Source organism: Nuphar pumila, chromosome 4 (genome assembly GCF_984573655.1).
Source record: "Nuphar pumila chromosome 4, dmNupPumi1.hap1.1, whole genome shotgun sequence".
NCBI classification, from domain to species: domain Eukaryota; kingdom Viridiplantae; phylum Streptophyta; class Magnoliopsida; order Nymphaeales; family Nymphaeaceae; genus Nuphar; species Nuphar pumila.
In genome coordinates, this window is record NC_143252.1 from 124840430 (window position 1) to 124868261 (window position 27832).

Below are 27832 nucleotides of genomic sequence, written 5' to 3' on the forward strand. Positions count from 1 at the left end.
TAGTAACGACATGATAAATCCGTAGATAATGTGAAGATGACCTTCCTAACCAGGTTTCTTTGACAGGTACATGAAATCAGGGCGCAAAGTCAAAAGTCACAATCTCCATATACTGAATGGCACTCACAGCGATTTGTAAGGAAGCATTTAAAGAGAGTAAAAAAGAAAAAAGCAGAAAATTGTAGTGACTTGCACAGTTTAAACTTCACCATCTCTTCAAAGATTGAGCAGTCAATGTTGAACTTGAGCACCCAATAGTAACAGAATGATCCGTAGACCTCTGGCCCTTGAACAATTGGAAAGAATGCGAGCCACTTTTCCTCAAGATATCTGATTCTGACAAATCCTTGCTAGAACTTCCCCCCATCAAAGGCTGCTGCTTGCGACGGTGCCTATTCAGAAAAGATAAGTTACCATGCAGTGATGCTTGGGTCGTCCCCTCAACACAATCACCCCATTGCCCACAGCTCCAAGGTTTTGATGTTGTTGCTTCAACATCTTCAATGGTTGATTTAAGCTTGGGAAATCCACTCTTCAACCTTGTAGCTAACATCCGTTGATCTGGGACAGGCATTGTCCATTCTTATGACTTTGAGCAAAGAGGGCATGGAGGATCATGCTTTTGGATCATAGGGGTGGTCTGTTCTAGGCACTCCACGTGATAAACATGACAACAGGAAAGAACCCCTGCAACTGGCATATCGCCACTTCTCACTATTCGATGAGAACTCCATGGTGATCTCTGAGACATCAATCTCTCACATATTCCACAATTCAGGGCCTCAGACACATTGCGTGAAAAAGCAGGGTATTCCAGGTCAAACTGATCAGAGGCATTAGTGAAATCAATACTGCTTGAGCTACTCCACAAAAGGCCTTCACGCTGAGAATTAGCACTCAGATTTGAGGAAACTTGCACTGGCTGAAGTTCAGAAAATACTCTGAAGGACTTTGGGTCAGAATGAAAACTGTTTATATTAGGTGTTATTAAGCTGTCATTAATACTACTGGAAGAAGCTGAAATCTGCATTTTTTTTTCAGAACTTTGGCTAGGGAAGGAAAGAGGGTGGATGGGTTTTGACATAAAACAGTGACTTGAGAAGTTCCGGTGCAAGAAGTGGCTTTGTGATTTGGGCATGTGGTCAGACTCGTTAGCATCTGAATGAGAAGATGTTGAACCAAAGCTGTATGGCACTGTTGAAGTTCCAAGCCCAAGGGACCCCTGCAAGCAAATGAGGCCATCAATAGAGGCATTCAAAAAGATGGTCATAATCATCTAGAGCCAGACAAAAAATGGGGGAAAATAAGGAATGATCACCTCCATAGAACGAGGAAATGAGAAGGGCTCCAATGCTGGTTCTGTAAGAAATAATGTTAAGATTAGAGAGCCACCAATAATTAAAACAAAAAAACATTCACCAAAAGTATAACATTTAACAGATGTTCGAAAGAAACTTAAATTTGAACTGATGCCGGTTATAGTTTCTCTTATACAATATAATTATTTTTTAAGTTTTTCTCCAAGGACCATATATTTGCAACCTATCCAAGTTAATAGTGTACGAGTATGCAAATACTCCACATTCTCATACAAGATAGTTGGGCATCAATTAGTCGACCCTTAAGTTTTGTTTGTGTTGTTTTAAAGTTCATGCAATAAGCTCTTGCTTAAAACACAGCAAATACAAATATAGCACAAATATTTGTTCAGTCAAGGTCCACATAAAGTGCATGCATCAGCAGCATAGATATAAGGAGGATGAAGCTCATTGACCAGAAGCCTGAGCTACTTAAAAAATCATAAATTATATAGTGAACGACAATCACCCAAAAAATGAAGGATGTCTGGATCCAATACTTCATACATACTGTTTAGAATCAGGTCTAATGTTACGTAGATTTATGGGGTCCTGTTTTAGGTCATATTAGTTGGTTTGGATATTTAATTTGATCCCCATTGATTCATTTGAATTTTTGGATTTTGGTTTTAGATTTAATGTTGGAGCTTGGGTCGAGATAAGCATCCATTATGGGCTAAGATCAAAGAGTTTCCTAACTAGTTTAGGTTTATATGAGAATCATGATGTTATGGAGATTTAAGGTTAAGAGTTCTAATTATGGTTTGGAGTCTATAAATTACTATGTCAAGAGCCATTAGATCAATGAATGAGAAATTATATTTTGGCTGAAATTTTGCAGATTTCAGTGGTTGCTTCTCCCTTGAAGAGTTGGGTGTGTGCATTTTGTAATGGAAACAAGAAGAATACAAGAAATCCACCAAAGGCATACAAGAACCAAAAGAGAAAAGTGAATGGACAAGCACAAGCCCACAAAGGGACAATTCACAAGCTAATCAATGGCAAATACAAGATATTACTATAGCCACTAATGGGCATACACAAAAGAACACAAGCACTAAAAAATAATAATCTTTTATTATATAGAAAATGCTTAAGAAAAACATTGAAAACAAATAGGGACAAGGGATTCCCTTAATAGAGTACAAGCTATGTTACCGTGACACGGCACCTTGGGTGCTGTACCCGTGTCAACATGTGTCGACATGGGTACTGGTACCTAGACACGACATTTGTCATGTCCTATATTATATTATATTATGTATTATATTTTAAATATATAATATATATTTTAAGTAAATTTAGATACATAATATATATTTTAGATATATAACATATATTTTTCAGTATATATTTAGCCATGTCCCTGTACCCACATTTTTTGGAATTGTCGTGTTGTACCCGTACCCGTACCCAGGTGACATAGAGTAAAAAAGAGCCAAGGGAGTTCCCAAAAGAGCAGTTGGGATGCTCAAAACGTTTCTATGGTCAAAAGACCATAGAGCCCCTAGTCAAACCTAAAAGGACAAAAAAAAGTCAAATCTGCTCCTAATGGTAGGACCTATTACAAATGTCCAAAAAGACTAAAAAGCCCTAGAGGACATAAACTATTACAACTCAATAAACATGATATATATATATGCATATATCAGTTACAAATATCGGTCTTGGTTATATCTTGGTGAGGCTATTTCTCACGATATTATAGGTTTGGTGATAAATCTCGAAAAATCTTGATAAAAAAATAAAAAATATATAAAAATAACAAAAAAATAAGAAAATATCATGTTTAGATAATAAAATAAATTATAATAAAAGAAATAAGTAAAAAATGCAAAATAAAGAAGAAAACACATTTAAGATGTAGATAATAAATAAAAAAAATAACAATAATTGATAATATTGTGATATTATCATGAGAATATCATGATAATATCGCAATATTAACAAATTGGTGACATTTTCAAAATATTGTGATCTTTTACCTATCATATCATTTGCCGAAAATACAACGATAATATTGCGATATTTTGAAAATATCATCGATATTTGTGACTATGGTATATATATATATATATATATATATATATATATATATATATATATATATATATATATCAACACTCCCCCTCAAACTTATGGTGCGATAACCGAAAGTTTGCCAAGAAAAGACATAAACCGAGGTGACGGTAAGGCCTTAATAAAAAAGCCCGCCGACTGACATTCAGAAGTGACATAAGGCATTTCAATTGTTCTTCTCAAGTATTCTTCTCTTACATAATGGCAGTCCATCTCCATATGTTTTGTTCATTCGTGGAATGTGTGGTTACTCGCAATATAGATAGTACTTTTATTGTCGCGGCACATCTTCAAAGGTATAGAGATGGCAACACCCATGTCTTTGAGAAGACTCCATAGCCAAATAATCTCCATAGAATTTAGCATGTCCTGGTTAACATAGAATTTGAGAATTTCAGTTCAGTTGTTAACTCACTAGAATTTGCACAGAGATATCGTCGTGATCCAACCCTATTTGTATCATCTACTCAAGAAAAATGCATACTCTTGTTATTTATAGCAATGTTATATGTATTGTACTGTATCGTTTGGTACGGTATGGTACATATTGTTACTATAAGGAATATCGATATGCTATGCATTACGCTAAAAGGTCAACACACTTAAAAAAAGGGCTGAATTATAATTTTTCAAGTTTTGATTTTAAAGACCTCTTGAGAGCAGACTCCCTCATTTGTGTAGAAGTCATTAGGTATTCACGCACATTAGGACTTGTTAGAGCGATTTGGAGGAAAATTCATGTGCAAGAGAGAGAACTTTTGCGGTTTGCTAAAGTAAAAGTGCATTTTCACCATTTTTTCACCCAAAGAAGTGGGTCAAAGTAAAAAATCTTTATTACGAGTAAAATTACAAAGTAAACCTCAAAAAAAATTTTTGCTGCAATCCCTTGCTAGTGATCATGCATATATTTTGCATTTTATACATATATTTTTATGCATGATCCGTCAAAAAATTGCATTAAAAACTCACTCTTATCAATGTTTTCGAGAAACTGCTTTAAATTCAAAATAAAGATAAAATTGCATATTTCAGGCTCTTCCCTACGTTTTTCAGTGTTTTGATTATTTTAGAACTTTTTAATTGGTAGTTTAATTAGTTTAAGAATTGTTATTTAATATTCTAGTTGGTTTAGAAGTTGTTTTTATGAAACATGTTTTTAGAGGAGAGAAGTTTTTAGAATTTCTGAAATTTAGTTAGACTTTTTAGAAATTTTAGTTTTAACCTAATGTTTTCAATATAAATAGTATTATTTCAACAGAGGGGGGTGTCTTTCCCCTTGGATTTCACGCAGCTCTGTCTCCCTCCCTCTCTTCTCTTCTTCCCCCATTTCACTCTTGGCATGTTCCTCCCTCGGTTCTTCTTTCCCTCCTTGTTTCATCTTATTTCTAATCCTTACTTTTGCCGGCTTCTTCTTGTCCCCATCGTCGGAGTTACGTGCAGTCCGGAGGCGTTCTTCTTCTCAACCCCTCCATCGGAGGTAAATCGTAGGTTTGCTTCTTCTCTCCCGTCTCTCCATAGTTTACTATATAGATTAGTTATTATTTCTTTCATAGAATACATGCATCATGTTTCACCATTGCATATACTTTAATTTATTTTCTACATATTCATTGCATGTAGTTTAAATGAGTTTTAATTTTATCATCTGCAAATAAAAAGAAAAAAAATATATAAAATAGCTTAATTTAGTTTAACCGATTTTCATGTAGATTAATATTATTTTACTCAAATTGATATATTTAGCATAGAGTATTTTTGATATTTTAGTAATTTTTAATTCAGTTCATGTTAGATCTAGGTTAGATTTAGTTGCGATTAAGCTTTTTTATTTTTGATATTAATTAAATTTAATTTAGTATATTTCTAAAATAGCCAATTTAGAGTTTATGTAGTTTTCTTGATTCTTTTTAATTGTCAGTAATAGTTCCACTTATTTCTTGTTAATAGATTAGTTCTTGTTTGGTTGAATCATGTTTTTGTAATTTTTCAGCATGTTAAAATAGTTTAAATTAATTTTAATAGCATAGGTTAATTGATAGGTAGATTAATTGATTATTTTAATTCTTTTTATTTCAGCAATTCAGAATAAGTTAATTTCCTGCTTTTAATTAGTTAAATCGCTGTCTTTTTGTTCCAGAATTTTGATTTCAGTTCTTAGTTAGAAATTAATTATTTTTTTTCTTATTAGAAATCGTGCATAGTGTTTCTAATTTAGCTGATTTAGTTGCAATTTAATTATCGGATTTCTTAGAATATACTAGAATATTTTAATTCATTCATGTTTTGCTGTAGTTTAGAGTAGTTGTGATTAATTAAGTTAGCCCAGATCAAGTTTAATTCACGTCATTTACTTTAGTTTTATTTTTATTTATCATGCATAGTTAGTCAAAATAATAGCTGATTTTTGCTTTTATTATTCTATTTGATTCTTGATTAAGTTAGATAGATTGCTTAGGTTACTTTTTATTCTTTTTAGTTTTATTAGTTAAGTCTGAAAATCCGTAGAGCATATGGTTCTTGCTAGTTTACTTTAGTTTGTTATTAGTTTTTGTCTTTTAGTTAATTTGTTATTAGTTTGTTATAAGTTAGTTTATTTATTTAGTTAGTTTGTCATTTTGTCTTTTAATGATTTAGTTTGTTCTATGATAGTTTGTTATAGGTTATCAGGATTCTTATTTTGTGATTTTTTATCAAACTAACATTAAATTTTTGACTAGTTTTACTTGGTTTTGGTTTTGTGTTTTTATTTTGCAGGGAAGTGAATGGACGTGTGGTAGGCCCTCAAAAGTACCCTTGAAGCGCCCTCTAAGGTCCCCAAAAGGTTCTCACAAAAGGACCTTTGAGCCCTCAACAGAGCCAAAACCTTTTAAGAGTGAAAAACTAAAAACCTTTAATAATAACTCTAAGATTCAAGTAAAGCAGAGGCATCAAAGGGACTAGAGCTCAAGCACTGAAGACCTTTTTCTCTTTTCTTTTAGATTAGGCTATTAATTCATTAATTTGGGTTTGTAATAAAACCATTTATTATCTTTTTGAGCCCTTTACAAGAGGATAACACATTGTAATAATTAGTTATTTTCATTTATTTTTATTTTAAAGGCAATAAAGCATGTTATCGTGTGGAATACAAAGTTTTCTCCGGTTTCCTGAGTTCGACCCAGATCTCACCCTAGTGTGAGCAGGTTTTTATTATTTGGTGTCTGGCTTTCACAAAACCGTTTTTATCAAAAAATATTTTTTTAAAATTCATTTCATAAAACTTACACCAACCAGCTTACTATGAAGTTGGATACGTGAAAAATAGAGATTTATATCAAGGTAGAAATCAAGCTCCGATCCGACATGGCAATTGGGCACTCAAGTAATGAGTGAAAACCGATCAAAAATCAAGTGCAACTATTGCTATAATATCTTTGTTTATGTAATATGAAAGTATGAGTTGTGTGGCATGTTCTTAATTGCAAGATATTTAATGTTTTGCATTGTTCTTGTGAGATAGTATGTCACAGGGATTCGACTAGCAGGGTACCGCACCCACGTCAACGCGACGCGACTCGAGTGCGGGTGCAACACCCAATGCAGTCAAACCGACATTGGGTGTGGTCAACGTACCTTGTAATATTGTGTGTTTTTACACTTAGTTAAATTCAGAGACTTGAAATTTTGGCTAAGTATTGTAGAGAAATAGATAAATGCTCGACTTTAGGTGGCGTCAATTGAGTCTGAGCTTGGCCCAGGTCTCATTGACAAGACCTAAACGATCCAAACAAGATATAATAAAAACTTTTATTTTCGACTTTTAAAACCATGCAAAATTCAGAGGCAAAATTTAAGTTATATATAGTTAGATGCGCCTTAAAATTCTGAGTTCAACGATATTTTGTTTTTCTGAATTTGGGCTATGGTTGGCCCGAAAATCTTTTTTTTCATAAAAGGCCCACCTCGATGGGACCGGGTCTGGGTTAGATAGGACTGGATGCGATCCATATGATCCAAGTTAATATGGATCTGGACTCAGTCTAAGACCCATTTTAATTAAGATATGATCCAATTCAAGACCTATATGGATTTTGGATATGGATTTGGATCTTAAATCCAGATCCAACGAAATTAAAGCTTTACATTTAAAATACAGGTTTAAATTAAAGAATTTTAAAGTTAAGAAGACTCCTAGAGGGATAGGACACCCTCTGGAACTTTCTGAATATTTCTTATTTAATAAATAATTATTTAAATATTAAATAATAATTAATTCCAAAAATCTGTTTTGTTATAGCAATTGCCTCTAGAAGAACCCAATAGATAATTAGAAAAAAAAATAAAATAAATATAGAAGATAAAAAAGAAAAAGAAAGAAGTTGAAAAAGTCAACAAAAATCTTTGAATGGGACTGGGAAAGGAGGTTGGAGATAGACAACCATATGGTAAAGCTCTATCTCCAGCCCATATGGGATTTCATAGGGGAGGGGGGCGTCACCCTCTAGAGGGCCTCCCCATTATAAAATTTCAAAAAAAAAAGGATGAAAGAAAGAAAGATAAAGAGAGAGAGAGAGAGCTCGTGGGAAAGGAGAGAGAAAAGAAGAAAAAAAGGAAAAGGAAGATCTATCTCCTCCGATCATCTAACGATTTCTCCGATCTTTTTCTAATTCCAACTAAGGTAAGAGTTTTTTCTTTTGATTCGAATGGAGAAAAAGAGCCTAAATCAGATTTATGTGATATTTTTGAAGGAATCCATGAATCTGATTCAGTTTCACATGTTGAACTTATGAAAAATCGATACGTGCATAAAAAAAGACAATAATATATTGTACATGTTCTTAAGTTCGGATCTCCATATGTACAGGTGGACAGATCTGGACAGATATGTCCGGCAGTACCGAACAGATCTGTCCGGATATACACATGGACAGATCTGCCGATATTCACATGGGTGTAGATCTGGTCTAGATCAGATATTTTTTCTTTTTACTGCCATTAGTTCGTGCACAAAATTTTTGATGATCAAGCGTATGTATGGGTTACAAATCTGTCTTCCTTTTCAGTTTATAGTCATACTGATTTTTGGTTTGATAGAAGTAGGGGTGGCAATCGGGTCGGGTCGGCGGGTCAGAATACCTCAACACAAACACGACCCGTTTATTAAACGGGTCGGATGTGGCAAACACAAACACGACCCAATTATTAAACGGGTAACCCGACACGACACGGTTAACCCGTTTAATAATCGGGTCAGGTCAACATGACACGATTACACGACACGACGGCCCGTTTATTAAACGGGTCGACCCGATAACATAGACATGATAATCGCAGAGGTGCACACCACCACTGGAGAGGAGAGGTCTCGCGCTCTCGGTTGCGGCTGGGTAGGAAGGAGTTAGATGGGTGACTAAAGTGTAAAGTTAGGAGTTAGGGTTAGATAATTTAATATATATATATATATATATATATATATATATATATATATAAACGGGTTGAGGGTTGACGGGTTCGTGTAAACGGGTTGACCCGCCCGCCTAACCCGTTTATTAAACAGGTCAAACGGGTTGGCATACCCCTAACACGAACACGACCCGTTTAATAAACGGGTTAGGCGGGTCGACCTGTTTACGACACGAACCCGTTTAAGCCAAACCCTAACCCGGCTAAGAAGCGGGTTGGCGGGTCGGGTCAGATTTTGCCACCCCTAGATAGAAGTATGTGTTGGGCCTGGCTGAATGGGTTTCATGCCAAGCTGATTGATCAGCATTAAAACTCGGGTTGCCCAAGTTTCTGATGGGATTCTGGAATGAAACCAGACCCGTCCCAATCAGGTTTGACATCATGATGTGTTTTAAACCTTGTGATTTGGAGGCTCGTCTATAACGAAAATCTGAGTTTTTATTTATCTTGAAAAGAATCGACATTCGATTTTATTAAGTATGAGTTTGTTTTGCTTAACTAAACCTGGCTCTGAATTTCACATATGTGTGTTTTGAGAAACATATCAGTTGGGTTTGAATACACATTAAGTTCTTGGTTTTAGTATGTGATAAACCATAGACTTTATTTGTCTAAACTAGTCTTGTTAAAACACGAATACATTGATCTGAATAGGGAGCTTAAGTACAGGTCAAGTATGAGTTTTTCTCATTACAGTCTGAACCATTGTTAACCATGAATTACATATGAATTTAACTATTTAATGCTGGGCCAGATTCGACCCAAACTGGGTCTGCCACAGCATATATATATATATATATATATATATATATATATATATATATATATATATATATATATATATATATATATATATGCTGTGGGGCTTTTGATGAGCCCCGTCGGCCGGGCAGATTTATAATCTGTTAAGCCCCAGCCGATTGCAAGTCGGCTGGGCAGTGTCATATTCTGTTAAGCCCCAGCCGACAGCCGACTTGCAGTCGAGTGGGCAGATTCTCAAGCTGATGAGCCCAGCCGACTGCATCGGCTGGGCAGTTTTCAAAAAAAAATATACATATATTAAATGTCCAGATTTACATGTTTATGTGTATGTTCAGATTTACATCTTCATGAGTATGTCCAGATTTACATGTTCATGTGTATGCATGTCAAATGTCTAGATTTACATGTTCGTGTGTATGAATGTTAAATATCCAGATTCACATATGTTAAATGCTCATGCTTATGTTTAGATTTATACATGCTGAATGTTTAGATTTATACATGTCTAATATTCAGATTTGTGTGTCTGTCCATGTCCAGATTATGCATTTTTATTATTGGACTATTATGAATATTTTCATGTGACTACCAGTGTTATCCCTCTTTGGGCTCAGTGGGTATGTGTTGTACCCCGAGCTTGCCCGAAATGGTAGAAAGAGTTGTTGATTACACATGCTTATGAAATTTAATATTTTATTTACATGCATATGCAGCTAGTGAACATGTGAATTCTGTAATTTACATTGTTGTTGCATTAGCATCATCACGTACACGTTTGCATATTATGCATGGGATGAATGATGAAAATAAAAATGTTTATTGCAAGCATGTGTTTATATGCATATGTAATTTGTTTATTCATGTACATTCGTATTGTATGTGAGTGAATGTACATTTGTAGACATGTTTGGATAATTGTGTAATCACATGTTCACTGTGGTTTTTGCATAGTACATTTGTAGACATGTTTGGATAATTGTGTGATCACATGTTCACTGTGGTTTTTGCATATGATGCACCAGTCGTCAGATGTGAACTAGTGTAGGTCAGATGGGCCACGAGCAGGTGTTGCTCTAAGTTTTGTTATATGCATTGCAAAAAATTCATTTGATATTTATTGAATTTTTGAATTAATTGCATTGTTCCATATTGTAATAGGCGGTCCCGTGTTGCATTTTGCATATTGATTTGCAAAACGAATATTGTGTAATGAATATTTCTTTTGATAAAAAGAAATAAACAATGTAATGTAATTAATGTTTCTTTCTGCGTGTCCCTTCTACAATGTGAGAATCCTATATTTCGGTTTTAGAGAACCATGAGGATACTAAAACTCTGTGTGCGATTGTGTCCCTGAACCCAATTAAGTAGTTCACCTCCCAGACACGATTTTAGGAAGTTTTCTGCCACTTTTCATGATGATAGTGTTGTAGATACAACTATTGTTATGTCTCGACATTAGATATTGATTTCTAATGTTTCGATCGATGGTATTGATTACTGATGTCGGTCGAGGGCCAAGTGTAGAACCTAGTAATAAAATAAAAATTGTGTGTTAAGCTACAACTGAGAACCTAACTTGAACTTCGGAGAATTGTTGTGCCCGTTTTGAGTATCCACGGGTTTTAATAAAAAGTGAAACTAAATTTGTGTGTATTTAATAAGGACATGCATATAAAAGCAACTCTGATAACTTAATAAGTTACTCATGCATGTGCATTGATATCATGCATATTTACTGTTATGCATTAGTTCATGCATCCTTACATGTTCTTTCACATATGATATATTGTTGTTGCATGATAATTGTTCTTAAATGCATGAATGATTATTTGAATATTGGAAGTGTTGTAGTTGTATTCCTCTAAAAATATTACATAAATTTGATTTATGTTTTTCTTGCCTATTTGAATTGTTAGAAGAATTCGTATATACAATCTATGATTCTGACTTCGTGTTCTTTATCTTTTTCACAACCTCTAAAGCCCAGTGATGAGATCAACTGCCTTAGAGAGCCTACGAGGACTGCGTGACCGCTTTGACGTTTTGCTTTGGGACAGTGTGACTCTGTTTTATTTGATATTCATTTGAATAATGTTCTCAAACTCTAGTTATTGATAAATAAAGTTATTTTAGTTAGTTGATGGTTAATATAAGATCCCTTCTGGTGTGGATTGCGATTATGTCTGAAATGCCTCAGATCTCTGGGTATGGTTTCTGCAATTGTTTTTAAAAAAACTACACTTTTCAATGGGGATGAGTTAGGGTCGTTACATACCCAGGGTCATAACAGTCCAAATCTGGACTCTAAAAAAACATGATGAAATGAGGGGCTAGGCGGGGGATTAGGGCAAAAAATCCCCCCCCCCGACGCCTCCCCTTCTCCTCTGAGTCGTCTTCAACCCAACCCATCTCCTCTGGTGCGGTGACTGCAAGTATCTCTCTCTCTCTCTCTCTCTCTCTCTCTCTCTCTCTCTCTCTCTCTCTCTCTCTCTCTCTCTCCGTCTCTCTCGCTCTTCTCGACTAAACCTCTGCCCTCCCTCTCTCTCCCCTCTGCATATCTCTCTCTCCCCAACCTCCTCCTCTTCTTCTTGAGGCCACGCCCCCGACGCCCTCTTTTCTTCCTCTCTGCCTCTGCTAGAGGCAGGTAGGGCACAACTCGGCCACCTGTGACGGTGGTGGCCAGGTTCACCGCCTCGAGCCCTACTCCGCCCCCTCTCCCTTGCTCTTGTTGGTGGACCGAGCCAGCTCGATCCTGCACCAGTGTGGGCCTGGGCACGACACGACCCGACTATCGAGCCACCCTTATTGTGTTTGAGCAGCAACAGCTTTTGTTGTTGTCATCTCGAGTCGAGCCGAACCGAGCACAACCCGACTAAGGTCGATCTCAGTGTGATTCGGTCCAGCAGCCCGGGCCTGCTCGACGAGACTGTCGAACCATCTCCCCTTGTTGTGCTCGAGCAGCAACAACTTCTGTTGTTGTTGTCTCGAGTTGGGCCCGACTAAGACTGAGCACAATCTGATTCGGTCCAGCACCCCGAGCCGGCTTGGGTGCACCGAGTCTGACTAGAGGTAAAGACCACTCGGTCAAACCCTGCCAGCTCTCCCTCTACCTGCTCTGTCAGGCACAACTCCTTGCCCCGACCCGACTAACCGTCAAGATCAGCTCAGTTGAACCCAACCCTGTTAGGCTGGGTTCGATTCCCAGCACCTTGGGTTGTCGAACTCAACCCTTCTGATATGAATTTTATTTTAATATAATATTTTTTTTAAGGACGAAAATGACAGATAAAAGGAAAAGACTTGCATCATCCTCATCCCCACATGCAAGTTCTGCTACTAGTGTTGTTGGTAGTGGTAGTGGGAGTATTGATTCTTTGTTAACTACATCATGTGACGATAGGGAGTCACTATGGGCACATGTGGATAAGCTTGAAAAAACTGAAGGTGGTGGAAACAAGAGATTTTGATGCAAACTTTGCGAGAGAGATTATGTTAGGTCTTACACAAGAGTTAAGGCTCATTTGTTGAAGATATCAAGATATGACATTTTAGGATGCAAAAGAGTTGATGAGGCAATACGAAGACAGTACAAGAAAATATAAGATGAATATGAGAAGAGGAAGACAATAAGTGATTCTTATGCAATTAGTGTACCCTTTTTAAGCCACCAAGATGATGCTTAAAAAAAAAGAAAAATGGATACAGGAGGTAGAGGAAAAGGAACGATACAAGCATCATTCAATATATATGGAACGGAGAAGATGGATAAAAAAGTAAGGAGGTATTTTTCAGAGTTACCGAAAATGCCTATACACCAGGGAAAGTGCGCTTCTCTGAGACGCACTTCGGAAGCGCGAAACGCGACGCTTCTAAAACATGCAGGAAAGCGCACAATTAAAATAAGTGTGTTTTCCTTTAAAGGGGTATGTGTTTCCCTTTAAATGGAAACACATACTCCTTTAAAGGGTGGTGATTTGCTTAATAGACAAGTTTGCCCTTTTTTAACCTTTTTTACCAAAAAAAGTAAAAGATTTTTTTTTTAATAAGGGCAAAATGAAGATTTTAAAAAACTCATGAAAAAACAAAACTCGTAAGGGTTAGGGTTTTTTCTTTCACCATTGCATCTGACTCCTCCCTCTCTCTCTCAAGATTTCGGCCACTGACGTCTAGTGACCTCCAGGACTTCCAGTGACCTCCACCGACCGGCGATGAAGATCTTCAGGTATGTTACTCTCCTCTCACTCTATCTCTCCATCCCACTCGGCCGTGGGAGAGAGCGACCTCCAGGCTTCCGGGAATACCCACTCGGCCTAGCAGAGTTTGGAGCAACATTTCCCCTAAAACTAAAGGTTGGTTTCAGGCTTCAGCATGTTTCATTTTTGTTTCATGCCATCAAGCTTTGAGAAAGATTTTATATGCATAATGGTTAATTTTGAAACAACAAAGTTTGTTTAAGCGTGCTATCATTTTATGAAACAACAATGTTTGTCGAAGCATGTAATCATTTTATGAAACAACATTATTTGCTTATGTGAGCATTATTCTTTTTCTTTATTTTTGTAAGGTAAGGTGATGGGTACTGCAGTTTTAATTCATCACGTTAGTTTTTTTTTAACGTGATTGACTTCCTAGGTCTGTTATTGATCTATTTTCAAACACGTGAAACCAATCCAAGGTCTGATATTGAATTAGTTTTGAGAAAAAAAACACTTTGAGACCTATTCAAGGTTTTCATTTAATATTATTCTTTTCTAACATAGAGACCTATTCAAGGACTATCTTAAGTTTTCAATTATTATTTTTTTTAATGTGAGACCTATTCAGGTCTGTCAAAAATTATGTTTTTAAAGACCTCTTGAGGGCACACTTAAAAAGTTGGTTAAATAGTAATTTTTCAGTTTTGGGTTTTAAAGACCTCTCGAGGGACAACTCCCTCATTTGTGTATAAGTCATTAGAGAGGTATCCACGCACCATAGGAATCGTGAGTGCAATTTCGGGGTCGATTTGTGTGCAAGGAAGAGGGCTTTTGCGGTTTGCTAAAGTAAAAGTGCATTTCCACTATTTTTCCACTCAATGAAGTGGGTTAAGGTCAAAAATCTTTATTATGAGTAAAATTACAAAGCTACCCTACAAAACATTGCCTCGGTAGGCATCTCCCTGCAACCCCTTGCCAACTTACCGTGAAGTTGGATCCACAAAAATTAAATATTTATATCAATGTAGAAATCAGGCTTCACATTACTCCAACAAAGATGGCATTCGATGATTCGACATGACAATGGGGCAATCAAGTAATGAGTGAAAACCGACTGAAAATTCAGTGCATCTATTGGCATAATATTTTTGTTTATGTCATATGAAAGTATGAGTCTTGTGGCATGTTTTTAATTATAAGATATTTAATATTTTGCATTGTTCTTGCGACATATTTTGTAGCTCATAGAGACATAAATGCATCATATGTGATTTTATTATTGTATTTTATACAATTCATCATTTTTATATGTTATGATTTTTTTAGAATTTTTGCTAGGTTTTTATTATTTTTTATTATTTTTTTATTGTTTTTTGAATTTTTTTATCAAAAAATTATGATTTTTTACAATACGATACAAATCTTATTTTGGGCCCGACAGATACGGGTAACGATACGATACTTACAACTTTAATTTGCATTGCAGAGTCCTGCATTTCATGTATCCTAAGCAAAGTTATCGGAAGCTTCTTAGATAGGTAGGAAACTCGCTTCGGAAGAGCGATACTCCTCACTTTCGAAACTTGATGAGAACCATGATTCTCCTATGCTTTTCCTATGCTTTCCACACGCTTCATTATTCTTATATGTTCTCTTACTCAACTTTTCATATTTTTTATGTATTTTCTCTCACTCTTCTCACTCACTTCCATGTGTTTTCTCTAAATTGCTAGTCATCATTTTTGGATTTTGTCAAAAATTTAATTTTTAAACTAAAAAATCATAAAATTTAATATTAGTCACTTTTATTTTAGTTTTTATTGTGTTTCATTTTGATTTCCATTCAATTCTTATATTTCTTTTTTTTTATTCCTCACTTCCTGCTTCTTATACATTTTAAAATGCATCGCTTCTCGCTTCCGCTTCCCATATCGTTTTCCGCTTCCTAGTCTGACAACCTTGGTGCTAAGCATATTGAGGTAGATTGTCATTTTACAAGGAAAACATATAAAGATGAAATCATATCACTAGAGCACAGCGATTCAAGGGAGCAAGTAGGTGATGTGTCACCAAGAGTCTCCTTGTTTCAAAATATTTCTCTCCAAACTTAGGATGATTCCTCGGTATCATGCCAAGTTTGAAGAGAAGTGAGGAAATATACATTCCTTGTATCACTAATCTTGTATAATACTTGTGGTCTATGTCACACAGACTTTACTAACAGAGCACCGCACCCGCGTCGCACCCGCACCCATGCGGGTGCGACACTTGGACACGGCTTCCTTTGTGTTAGGTGAAGTCAACCACACTGAGGTCCATTTCTATCCAAAAGTAGATTCAATTAACCCTAATCAAGTCCATTTTTATCTATATTATATATATAAATACATAAATGCACACAAATACACAGTGTTAACTTAAAACTATTTAAAATTATATATATATCCTCTTCGCACCCCCGCACCCAAGTTTTTTTAAAGTGCCACATCGCCGCATCGGCACCCGTACCCGCACCTATGTGACATAGCTTGTGGTTGTATTGTTTTGTTCATACGGTTATTTCTGTCTACAAACTTTATAAGTTAGAAAATTAAATAAGTTAGTGTAGCAGGACTATTTTCATCCATTTTTGTCAGCAACATGGGAGATGATAGGAAAGGATATGAATGCTTTGAACCTCACCGAGGACATGGCATTGGATCTATGTCACATGGGTGCGGGTGCGACACAGGTGCGGCGCAATTTTAAAAAATTTGGACACGGGGACTCGGCTATATATATATATATATATATATATCCTGTGTGCATATACGTGGATATTGTCTTATAAAGTTTGGCACCAGCATGAGTGTTTTTATAAACTTTGCAAATTGTACTTTTGCCCTATCAGAACGGGGGGTCAACGGGCAGGGGTCTAGGGGGGGCGCCCCTGGCGAGGGGCCCGTAGGGGGCAGCGCCCCTCAGATTTTTTTTTTTCTGGGGCTTATGTTTAATACTCATGCTATATATATATATATATATATATATATATATATATATATATTTTTTAAATATATAAAAAGATTGAAGGGAAAGTTTTAAAGGAAAAGATATGAATGCTTTGAACCTCACCGAGGACATGGCATTGGATAGAAATGATTGGAGGAAAAGGATTCATGTGGAAGACCCCAAATGAATTTCTTTTTTGGTTCATATCGCTGACCCCAATGGTTTTGGGATGAAGGCGTAGTTGTTGTTGTTGTTGTTGTATATAAAAAGATCATTTTTTTTTTGTTTTTTACCCTAAAAATGGACAAAATTAGACTCGGTCAATGTTGACCGAGTCCAAAACAAGGACGGACTCGGCCTCGACTCGTTGACCGAGTCCGGGCCATGTCCGAAGCCGCACCCGTGTCGGGGCGTGTCGACTCGGGTGCGACACCTCCTTAGCCGAGTCTGTGTGACATAGCATTGGATAGAAATGATTGGAGAAGGATTCATGTGGTAGACCCAGACTGATTTTCTTTGTTGGTTCATATCGCCGACCCCAATTGTTTTGGGATGAAGGTGTAGTAGTTGTTGTTGTTGTTGTTGTTTGTCAGCAACATGGGAGTCTCCACCAGCTTGCAGTGAATCAATCGTTCCATTCTGTTTTAGAATATCCAATGCATCCTTTTGTTGCATTAACATCAAAGAGTCCTTTTGCTGGTCCACCTACAGGCCAAAGAAGAATCTAAGAAGGCCGAAGTCCATGTTAAATTTTTTATCCAGGATATTCAACTCTTTGATTTTGACGGCATAGCATCCTGTGATGATTATGTCATTCACATATACAAGTGCCATAGTCATATCAAATCTACCATAATGAACAAAAAGGGAGTAATCAGATTGGCTCCTTAGAAAGGCAAACCAATAAATGACAATGTTAAAGTATCAAACCATGATCTCGACGCCAGCTTAAGGCTATAAATAGCCTTCTTTAATTTAAGGATCATCGCATGAGTGTCTCCTGAATATCCTAGGGTGTTCCATACATACTACTGAATATCCTGGTCTAGGTGATGATAGAGCGGGCAAAAGACTTGGCCCATGGACAACATAATTAGAAGTACCACAACCTTTGATATGACACCTACTCGAGGCACATTAGATGACTAGGCAGCAACGATCACAACATGATGAACATCTTTTCATGATGAACATCTTTTCAAGATGATGACAAAATATTGAACATGAATTTATGTGTGCTTTGTGATTAGGATCCTGTTGTATTCCCATGTCCTAATTTTGTAGGGCTATTGTATCATACCAAGTGTATCTATATAGTGTCTCATTCTGATATCATTAGAGTTACTGTTAAGATATGATATACATATACGTATGTATATGTATATATTCCACTGTAAACCCAAATACCCAGCAGGGGTATTTCGGTCTTTTTACCTAATAGGCATCAGCTCCTAATGGGCTGACATTTTTATCTTTTCTATGTACTTTATTTCTGCTTTTTACAGTCCTTTATTTCTGCACTGTATTTCTGCTTTTTACAGTCTTTCTTGACTGACTGTGAAAGAGACAACTCCATATAGCTGTTTGGAGCTACCCCAACAGTCACACATGTGACCGTTGGGTGCAGCCCCAACACTCATATGGAGCTGCACCCTATAGCTCTTCAATGTATTATAAATAGGCCTTATCAGCCCTTGTAAACTCAACTCATTTTTATGAGTATATATGCAATAACAATTCTTTATACCCTTGTGTGGGTGGACCTGTGACTCAATGATTGAAAGTGTGTTCTTGCATGCCTATTGGATTCTATCCATTTGATTACATGGTATCAAAGCTTTGGTGTTCCTAAGGGCATTTGTTGAAAAAGAGATCATGATCAAGAGGAGGATCATGGACTTGGTGGCACAACACATCAAAAACTCGATTGTTGCATTGGGAAGCGGACCATCTCCAAAAAAAAAGTCTTGTATTGCATTCTTTCTCCTTTCTCTTTCATTTTCACTCGTTGTAAATGGAAAATAAGAGGGAAGTAATACTCTTCATTCCCGTACGCCTAAATGATACTAACTATTTGATGTAGGCATCCATAGTTAAACATAAAATATGGACTAAAGTTGCTTCCAAATATGAGAAAAGATAGAAGGAATGGAGGATGAGTCATTCCAAAATTATTGGATGGCTCATCAATAGTGTGGACATTCATAAATGTTCTAGTTTAGCGAAGTTTGGTTTCGCTAGTGATGTATGAAAATACCTTAAAGACATGTATGGTCTTAAGGATATTGAGCATATATGTAATGTCCAAAATAAAGTAAGGACGATGACTCAAGGGAAGATGAGCATAAGAGAGTACTATAATGCACTCTCTCTCTTATGAGATGAATTAGCTCTTCTTGAACCAAAGTGGCATTGCCCACAAGATGTTGAGCTCTGCGAAAATCAAAGCAAAGCAAAGCATTTTTATCAATTCATAAATGGGCTTAGGCCGAATTTGAAAGAACTAAATCCGCTTTTCTTCATAGAGAAGGGGTTCCTTCCATAGTTGAAACCCTTGAAGAATTAACTATGAAAGAAAATAGATTGAAAAGACCATCCACTTCTAAGGATGAAGAATCTGTGCTTGTTATGTCAAAGCCCGAAAATCATACGAAGAGTTATAAACCACCTCATTTTGTAAGAAATGAGAATGGTAGAAACCCCAACTATGAAAAGAGTGATCATGATTCAAAAAAAGGTGAAAAATTATTTGCTACCATTGCTATGAACCGAGACACATCAAGCATTTTTTGTCCCAAAAGAAATAAGGAGGACTATAAAGAAGACAAAAGAGTAGCTTCGGTTGAAAGGAGTGAAATGGACGACTCCAAGTACATCGGTTCGCTCTCTTTAGCTCAATTAATGAAGGCATTGCAACCTATGCTTAAAGCTCAATCTCCTTCATGTTCGGGAGTGGCCATATCAACAAGTGACAACCATGGTAAGACATCTTGGATCCTAGACTCTGGTGCTTTATTTCATAGGACTCCTAATGAGTCCATATTAACCAACAACAAATTTAACTCAAATGATTCTTATGTTTCAACTGTCGATGGCACATCTTTGAAAATCAAAAGTTTTGGTATTTATTAAAAAACACCTATCTTTCACGTACCAAATATTATAGTACCAAAATTAAATTTAAACCTCTTATCGGTTTCTCAAATTGCGGACTATGATTGCAAAATAGTTTTCTTATCTAATAATTTTCTAATACAGGATCTCCAGTGAGAGAAGCCGATGGGGCAAGGCCATAGAAGAGGAGACCTCTATGTTATGGACAATCTAGAATTGTCAAACAACGTTTTGTAATTTTGTAGAAAAGAAAGATATAAAAATTTGGCACAAAAGACTAAGACATCCTAGTGTGAACAAATTACAACTCTTTTCATTTCTTTCAAATTGTAAAAGGAAAAATTTTGTATGTGAAGATTGCATTCTTGACAAAATGAAGTCTTTACCTTTAGGAACAAGACATCTTATAACTAAGAATCCATTTGAATTAGTGCATTCGAATGTATGGGGTCCCACACCAGTCATATCCAAAAGAGACGTTTATTATTATGTTGTATTTGTGGACGATTATAGCAGACACTCTTGTATATTCTTTTTAAAACACGAATCGAAAGTGTTTAATTGTTTTAAAAAAATCCATAATTATATAAAAAATCAATTCAAAACCAATATTCAAATCTTTAGAACTGGTTCCGGGAGAGAATTTGTGTCAAAAGAATTTGAAAACTATCTTGGCTTGAATGGGATTATACACCAAAATCGTGTTCATACACCCCTCAACAAAATGGTCTTGCCGAAAGAAAGCATAGACACATTATTAAAACCACTAGAACACTTCTAGTATCTAAAAATGTTCCAAAAGATTTTTGGGCCGAAGCCTCCCTTATGACGGTCTATTTGATAAATAGAATGCCTTCAAAAAATATTAAAAATATTTTTTCTATTGAAAAACTTTGAAAAACGTCTCCCGATTACAAAAGGTTGAGGATCTTTGGGTGCAAATGCTTTGTTCTTACCAACAAAAATGATAAACTCTCCCCTAAAGTCATTCCTTGTGCGTTTTTGAGTTATGCCGAAAACCAAAAAGGATATAGGTGCTATGACATTGAAAGAAACAAATTATATGTTTCTAGAAATGTTATGTTTCTTGAAAATGAAAATGGGTTTATCAAAGATAATATCCAAGAAAGTTGTGATTATTCGTTCCTCTTTGACCTAGTCAATGATAATAGTGAAAATATTTATGAGTGCCAAGACATACATGAGGCAAATGAGAATGTGAGTAGGAGTATTGATAGTGTAGACATATCTAACAATAATTTACAAACCTATGCTCGACGTACTGAAGGTCACCCACCATGTGCACTAGAAAGATACTCCCAAAACCAAGAAGAAGATCCTTCTATCCTTAGAAAATCTATAAGAATTTCAAAAGCTCCTAGTAGATTTGTATCATATGATTCTTTTGAACCAAGGTATAGACCTTGCCTAATGGTCATTCACTCGTATTCTGAACCTCAATCATATCATGAGGCTAAACATCGTCATGAATGGATTAAGGTTATGAATGACGAGTTGCAAGCATTAGAAAGAGCAAAAACTTGAGAGATTCAAATATTACCTAAAGGAAGAAAAACTATAGGATGCAAATGGGTTTACAAGGTAAAAACCAAGTACGATGAAACATTAGAAAGATAATAAGGCTAGATTAGTGGCTAAGGGATATAGTCAAGAATATGAGATTGACTATGATGAGACATTTGCCCCTGTTGCTCACATGACTACGGTTAGAACCCGCATTGTTGTAGCATCGAAAGAAAATGGTTTATATTTCAAATGGACGTTAAGAATGCCTTTTTAAATGGTAATCTAAATGGAGAAGTGCACATGGATCCTCCACCTGGCTTAACTTTAGCACATGAAAAAACTCTCTGATTACGTAAGGCCTTGTATGGCCTAAAGCAAGCTCCAAAAGCTTGGTATGATAGGTTCAGTGATGTGATGACACAACTCCATTTTAAATCTTGGTTTACTGATACTGCATTGTTTGTTAAGTCTTCTAATGCATGAATGGTGATTCTACTATTGTACGTAGATTATATGATAATCACAGGAGATAATAAGCAGGGAGTTAACCATATCGAAGATGTGCTTAAAACCAACTTTGATATGACAGATCTTGGTTTTTTACGATATTTTCTTAGAATAAAAGTTGTTTACTCACATCGTGGTTATTTTTTATCATAGACTAAATATACAGCAGAGATCATTGAAAGATCAGGACTTTCGGATGAAAAATTAGTCGATACTCCGGAAGTCATAAATGTCAAAATAAAGATAGATGATGGAAAGCCCTTGCAAGATCCAACCCCCTACAGACAGATGATTGGGGCTTTGTCTTATCTTTCTATCACTCGTCCTAATATATCTCATGCTATTCATTTTGCTAGTCAATTTCAGCATATTCCCACTACAGTGCATATAAGTGTTGTAATGAGAATAGTTAGATATATTAAAAAATCTATTAATATTGGCTTGTTTTTATCATCATCCTCCTCATTAGAAGTCATTGCCTATTCTGATTGGGGAGGAGATGCCAATGATAGACGCTCAACAACTAGTTTATGTGTATTTGTAGGTGACTTTCTAATTTCATGACGATGCAAAAACCAAAAGAAGGTGTCACTTTCTTCCACTGAAGTTGAGTATTGTGCTATGGCAACCACTACATCTGAGTTAGTATGGCTGAGACAACTTCTTGAAGACTTGGGGGTTCATACCACAGAACCTTCAAAATTGTGTTGTGACAACAAGAGCGCTGTGTACATTGCAAGCAATCATACATTTCATGAGAGGACGAAACACATTGAGATGGATTGCCACTACGTTCGCGAAGAATTCCTGCGGAAGACTCACTTTGCCTTATGTTCCATCAGAATATCAACTTGCGGATTTCTTCACCAAAACGTTACCGTCACCCAGATTTCACTTCCTACTTGGCAAACTCTTGGTAGTTGTACCATGAGTTTGAGGGGGTGTTAAGATATGATATACATATACGTATGTATATGTATATATTCCATTGTAAAGCCAAATACCCAGCAGGGGTATTTTGGTCCTTTTACCTAATAGGCATCAGCTCCTAATGGGCTGACATTTTTATCTTTTCTATGTACTTTATTTCTGCTTTTTACAGTCCTTTATTTCTGCACTGTATTTCTGCTTTTTACACAGTCTTTCTTGACTGACTGTGAAAGGGACAACTCCATATAGCTGTTTGGAGCTGCCCCAACAGTCACACATGTGACCGTTGGGTGCAGCCCCAACAGTCATATGGAGCTGCACCCTATAGCTCTTCAATGTATTATAAATAGGCCTTATCAGCCCTTGTAAACTCAACTCATTTTTATGAGTATATATGCAATAACAATTCTTTAGACCCTTGTGTGGGTGGATCGGTGACTCAATCAAGTATTCTACATGATTGAAAGTGTGTTCTTGCATGCGTATTGGATTCTATCCATTAGATTACAGTTAACACTTTTGACATCCACAAACTTAGTATTGAGCTGATATGTTTTCAGTGTAGATATTTTCCTAAACCACCTATGCAGGATCATCCAGAACTCTCATGCTGGAACTCCAGTAGGAGTCTGAAACAAGACCTCATTATAAAATGTGGTCTTTATGATGAACGCGGCAACAGATTAGTTGTTATTTCAACCCAAAGCTTAAAGAAGAAGAGAGGGACCCAGTACAAAGATTACCAACAGTCAGTTAAAGACTGTCTCAGGCAATAGAGTAACACTAGACAACAGAAAATATCCTTATAACTCATTTCCCAGAACTTCTTGATGCAAAATGAAGGAAGATCCCTTTTGTCTCCTATTCTTCTGCATTGTCACATTGCTACCGATAGAATGTTTGATGTGCAAAACATATGTGATGAGACACCCATCCTAGTGTCTCCAGGTCAACAGAGTTGCACCCCTAGGGGTGTGATTCTTTTGTCCCAAAAAATGGGGATTCTTGTGAGGCAAAAGGGATGCAACAGTTCTTTTCACTTTTGTCTGGTGTTTGATTACACCATCTGGCACACATGAAAAGGGGCGCAACAATCTGGCCCCTCAGGGACCAAGTGAGTGACTATTAGATCTAGAGCTTAAATAGAAAGATGAGGGAATTGATACAACGATAACCAACTTAACTGATTCTCACATGCAATAGTATAAGAATAGGATCCAGAAAATGAAATGTATTACAGAACTAGCATTGAATATGGATCGAGGAAAGTCCTCTTAAGGAGACTTCAAGGAAAATGCCCAAAACCCACGCCATGGGTTTTGTCGTGTTTGGTATTTGAAGAAAAGTTGAAGGATAACCAACAGAAAAGTGGATACAACAGAGTTGCACCCCTAGGGGTGTGATTCTTTTGTCCCAAAAAATGGGGATTCTTGTGAGGCAAAAGGGATGCAACAGTTCTTTTCACTTTTGTCTGGTGTTTGATTACACCATCTGGCACACATGAAAAGGGGCGCAACAATCTGGCCCCTCAGGGACCAAGTGAGTGACTATTAGATCTAGAGCTTAAATAGAAAGATGAGGGGATTGATACAACGATAACCAACTTAACTGATTCTCACATGCAATAGTATAAGAATAGGATCCAGAAAATGAAATGTATTACAGAACTAGCATTGAATATGGATCGAGGAAAGTCCTCTTAAGGAGACTTCAAGGAAAATGCCCAAAACCCACGCCATGGGTTTTGTCGTGTTTGGTATTTGAAGAAAAGTTGAAGGATAACCAACAGAAAAGTGGATACAACCTAGAAAGCAAATCATTTCATGCAAAGGATGCAAAGAGTGACATATGGATGACTGGTTCTAGATTCTATTAGAATCTAGATCGAGATAGACCCTATCCCCAAAATATTCTCTTTAGGAGGAGAAACACAACATACCATGAATGGTGACATGTCGTGGGAGTTCAGGTTTGCTTTACATACATCATTATAGATAGCAATGGTTTCCTCCACTTTTTTTCTGCCAATCTTGCTACCACTACCACCTATGCTTGATTGCACAGGTTCCACCAATTAGTCAACTATCGACTCTGATCCAATGCCTCGACATTTTTTCAATGAAAACAATGTTTCAACATTGCCCATTGATTTTTTCAATAAAATAGGAAAATATAAAGTTCAATTGCCAAATAAGCTTTTGATGATTAGTAAATGAAAAACTGCTAATGACTATTAGAAAAGCTATTAAACAAATGCATCGGTGTTTTAAACACAAATTTGGATGTCTATGCATGTTGAAATGGAAAACAAGCAGTCAATGATTTGAAATGAGCAGGGACTGTGCATACAAAGATATAAATAAGGCAGTGCTAACATATCTAGACTCATCATGTCATCTTTACTGTCATGTATTTAAAACTTTTTAGGGACTACGTGTGTGTGTATGTGCATGTGCATGTGCATTTCTATATCAACATGAATGTCAGACGGTGAAGGATGTGCAGGGTGTGTGAACATGCATGCTTGCACGTTTGTAGGTGGGTGGGTGAGAGTGGGTGTGGGTGTAGGCATGAACATGATGTGAAAGGATGTGCCAGATAGCAAATATCCATGAATAAGTATAAAATAGATAAGCATGGTTCTGTCAGAAAGAAACATAGTAACAATGCATAGCATAAACAACAAGAATTCATACCCAAATGTGAGAGTGATGAGACAACAAACAAGCTATTTAAAAACCTTAAAACAGTCACATTTATCTACCATAAAAGTAAATGCTGGATTAATTATAACACACCTTGTACTGCAGTTGATGCAAGATCATTGTGGTTGACTCCCTCCATGGGTGGAGTCCATTGCTGGGTCTGAATGCTGTCAGATGGGCTGCTAAAACAGGAGAAGATGCCATCAGATGTAGAATACTGGCAACTGGGAAACTGGTCATTTCTCACCCAGCCTCTGCTTTCTTTACTGTTTGAAGACGGTGAAGACCCATAAAGCTGCACGCCACCATAGGAACTATGCGACAGCCCTTCCAAATGAAACCTTGGATCCCACCCACTTGACAATGGAGGTGAAAAGCTCGAGTTTGTTCGCCAATAAGGTTCATTTGGAGCTAAGGACCACTCTCGGCTTCCTGAATTGGATCCATGTGGCCTTGCAGCCACACAACAAAGTGAACCCGTCTTAGCTATTTCGGTGAAACTTTGTCAAATCTAGCAGACTCTACAAGTACTTTCCAGCCCGAAAGATGGATAGCTCATAAACTCTTCATAACAAATGGATCACCAATGCTAGTTTATTATGGTTCTGCAATTTCATCAGCAAAAATTTGCACCACAATTAATTAATCACAGAAGGTACTTGCTGCCAGAATCAAATCCTCCCCAAAAGTAGTATCATGAAGACATAAGATACAGGGAAAAGAATCAGACAACTATCAAAAGGAAACAGCACCACAAAACTAACGCATTGCCCTAAATTTAACAAAGCCACTAACGTCCGTCATTCAAGTTTCTTAAATAGATGGTTTCTTGAAACCAAACAGCATCAAGTATCCTTCCGGCAGATTTCGAAATCTTTTCCAGGCTACTCTTGCAAAGATATAAGGGATTCACCCACCAGATGGCAATAAAATAAAAGATCAAATGAGCACCAACAACTGCCAGCTCCCCTCAACGAACATCATTTTGTCTATACATCAACCTCCAATATCTAATATTGATATCCTGATAGTACCACCCAAAATTCATTTAACTTAAAACCCCGATGAATGGTGATCGTCAATCAATAGCCACATATGTCATGACGCTTCCCTTCTATCAATTAGAAAGTGAATTCTGTCGCAGAAAAGCATAAATAAATTGGGTCCAAAAGAAGAAAATACATCATAACACAAGTGAAACATATTATGTTGATTCAACCCTCGGATGCAAAGATAATCACTTGCAATTCAACCCAAAACAAGTACAAAAGGGAACAGATAACACGAATGCAAGACCAATTCCCTTGAAACCGAACGCCGTCAAATATAACAACCGACAAAGAAACAAAATCAATAAACCACATGAAAAAAAGAGAAATCTTCACAACTATCATCAAACTTATATCCGATACGAACAAGGGTTCTAATGAGATTAAAAACAAATCACTCAAAACCCTATACCAAAACACAGAATCCACGCACCAAAATGGCTCAGAATTTGGGTAAAAGAAGGATTTTTCTAGAGATTTCGATTCTTCGTTTACGAAGTAGAAAACCCATCAGTACCCAGCAATCCCTCTTCTTCTCTTTTTTTAGTAATCCTAAGTAAGAGAAAATCCAGAAAAACTGTAAAAAAATGGATGGAAAAAAATAATTCTTACAGATGAAATGTGAGGGTCGATTCGGTCATCCCGAAGAAGGATTCTCGGTTGTTCTACACTTCAAGAACGGTGAAAATTACTGGAAACGGGAACGGAGAGAAGAAGAAAGCCTTAATGATGTCTTTCTCTCCCACCCTGGGAACCCGAGAAAATCCTCTACTGAAGTGAGAAAGGAAGAACGGAAAGGTAGTCTTGAGAAATGAAGCCCCTCCTCTTCTTTTGCTTTTTCTATAGTAGTGAGTGGTGATGGTTTTTTCTTTTTACTTTTTCCGGGGTGTTTGGGCTTTTGGGGATTGTTTGGTTTCAAATTTGGTGGTTTTGGTAACTTCAACAGAAAAATAAACAAAATAATCATTTGATAAGTAAATTTAGAAATATCAAGCCTTTAAGTGATATTGATTTATTTATGATAGACCCCTGTCATTGTATTACTTGGCCTTCTTGCCGTCCAGTCTTTGATGTCTTTGCAGTAATGACTAAGTGAGAGATTAGTTGCTAAATTAACCAACTCCTTGCTTATGCAGTGATTTGTGTTACTATATCAGCGGTATCATGAAAAA

General features: G+C 36.6%; 1 protein-coding gene across 1 annotated transcript; it reads right to left on the reverse strand.

Annotated features, from left to right (window-relative positions):
- Window positions 1-27806, reverse strand: LOC149840923 (uncharacterized). Its single transcript, XM_090003463.1, has 4 exons — window positions 27273-27806; window positions 25705-26063; window positions 1319-1359; window positions 1-1222 (listed from the first exon to the last, which is right to left on the reverse strand). Exons 1-4 carry the CDS (start codon window positions 27299-27301, stop codon window positions 584-586), a joined length of 1068 nt encoding a protein of 355 aa, XP_089859589.1. The 5' UTR covers window positions 27302-27806; the 3' UTR covers window positions 1-583.
- Between the last annotated feature and the right edge of the window lie 26 nt (window positions 27807-27832).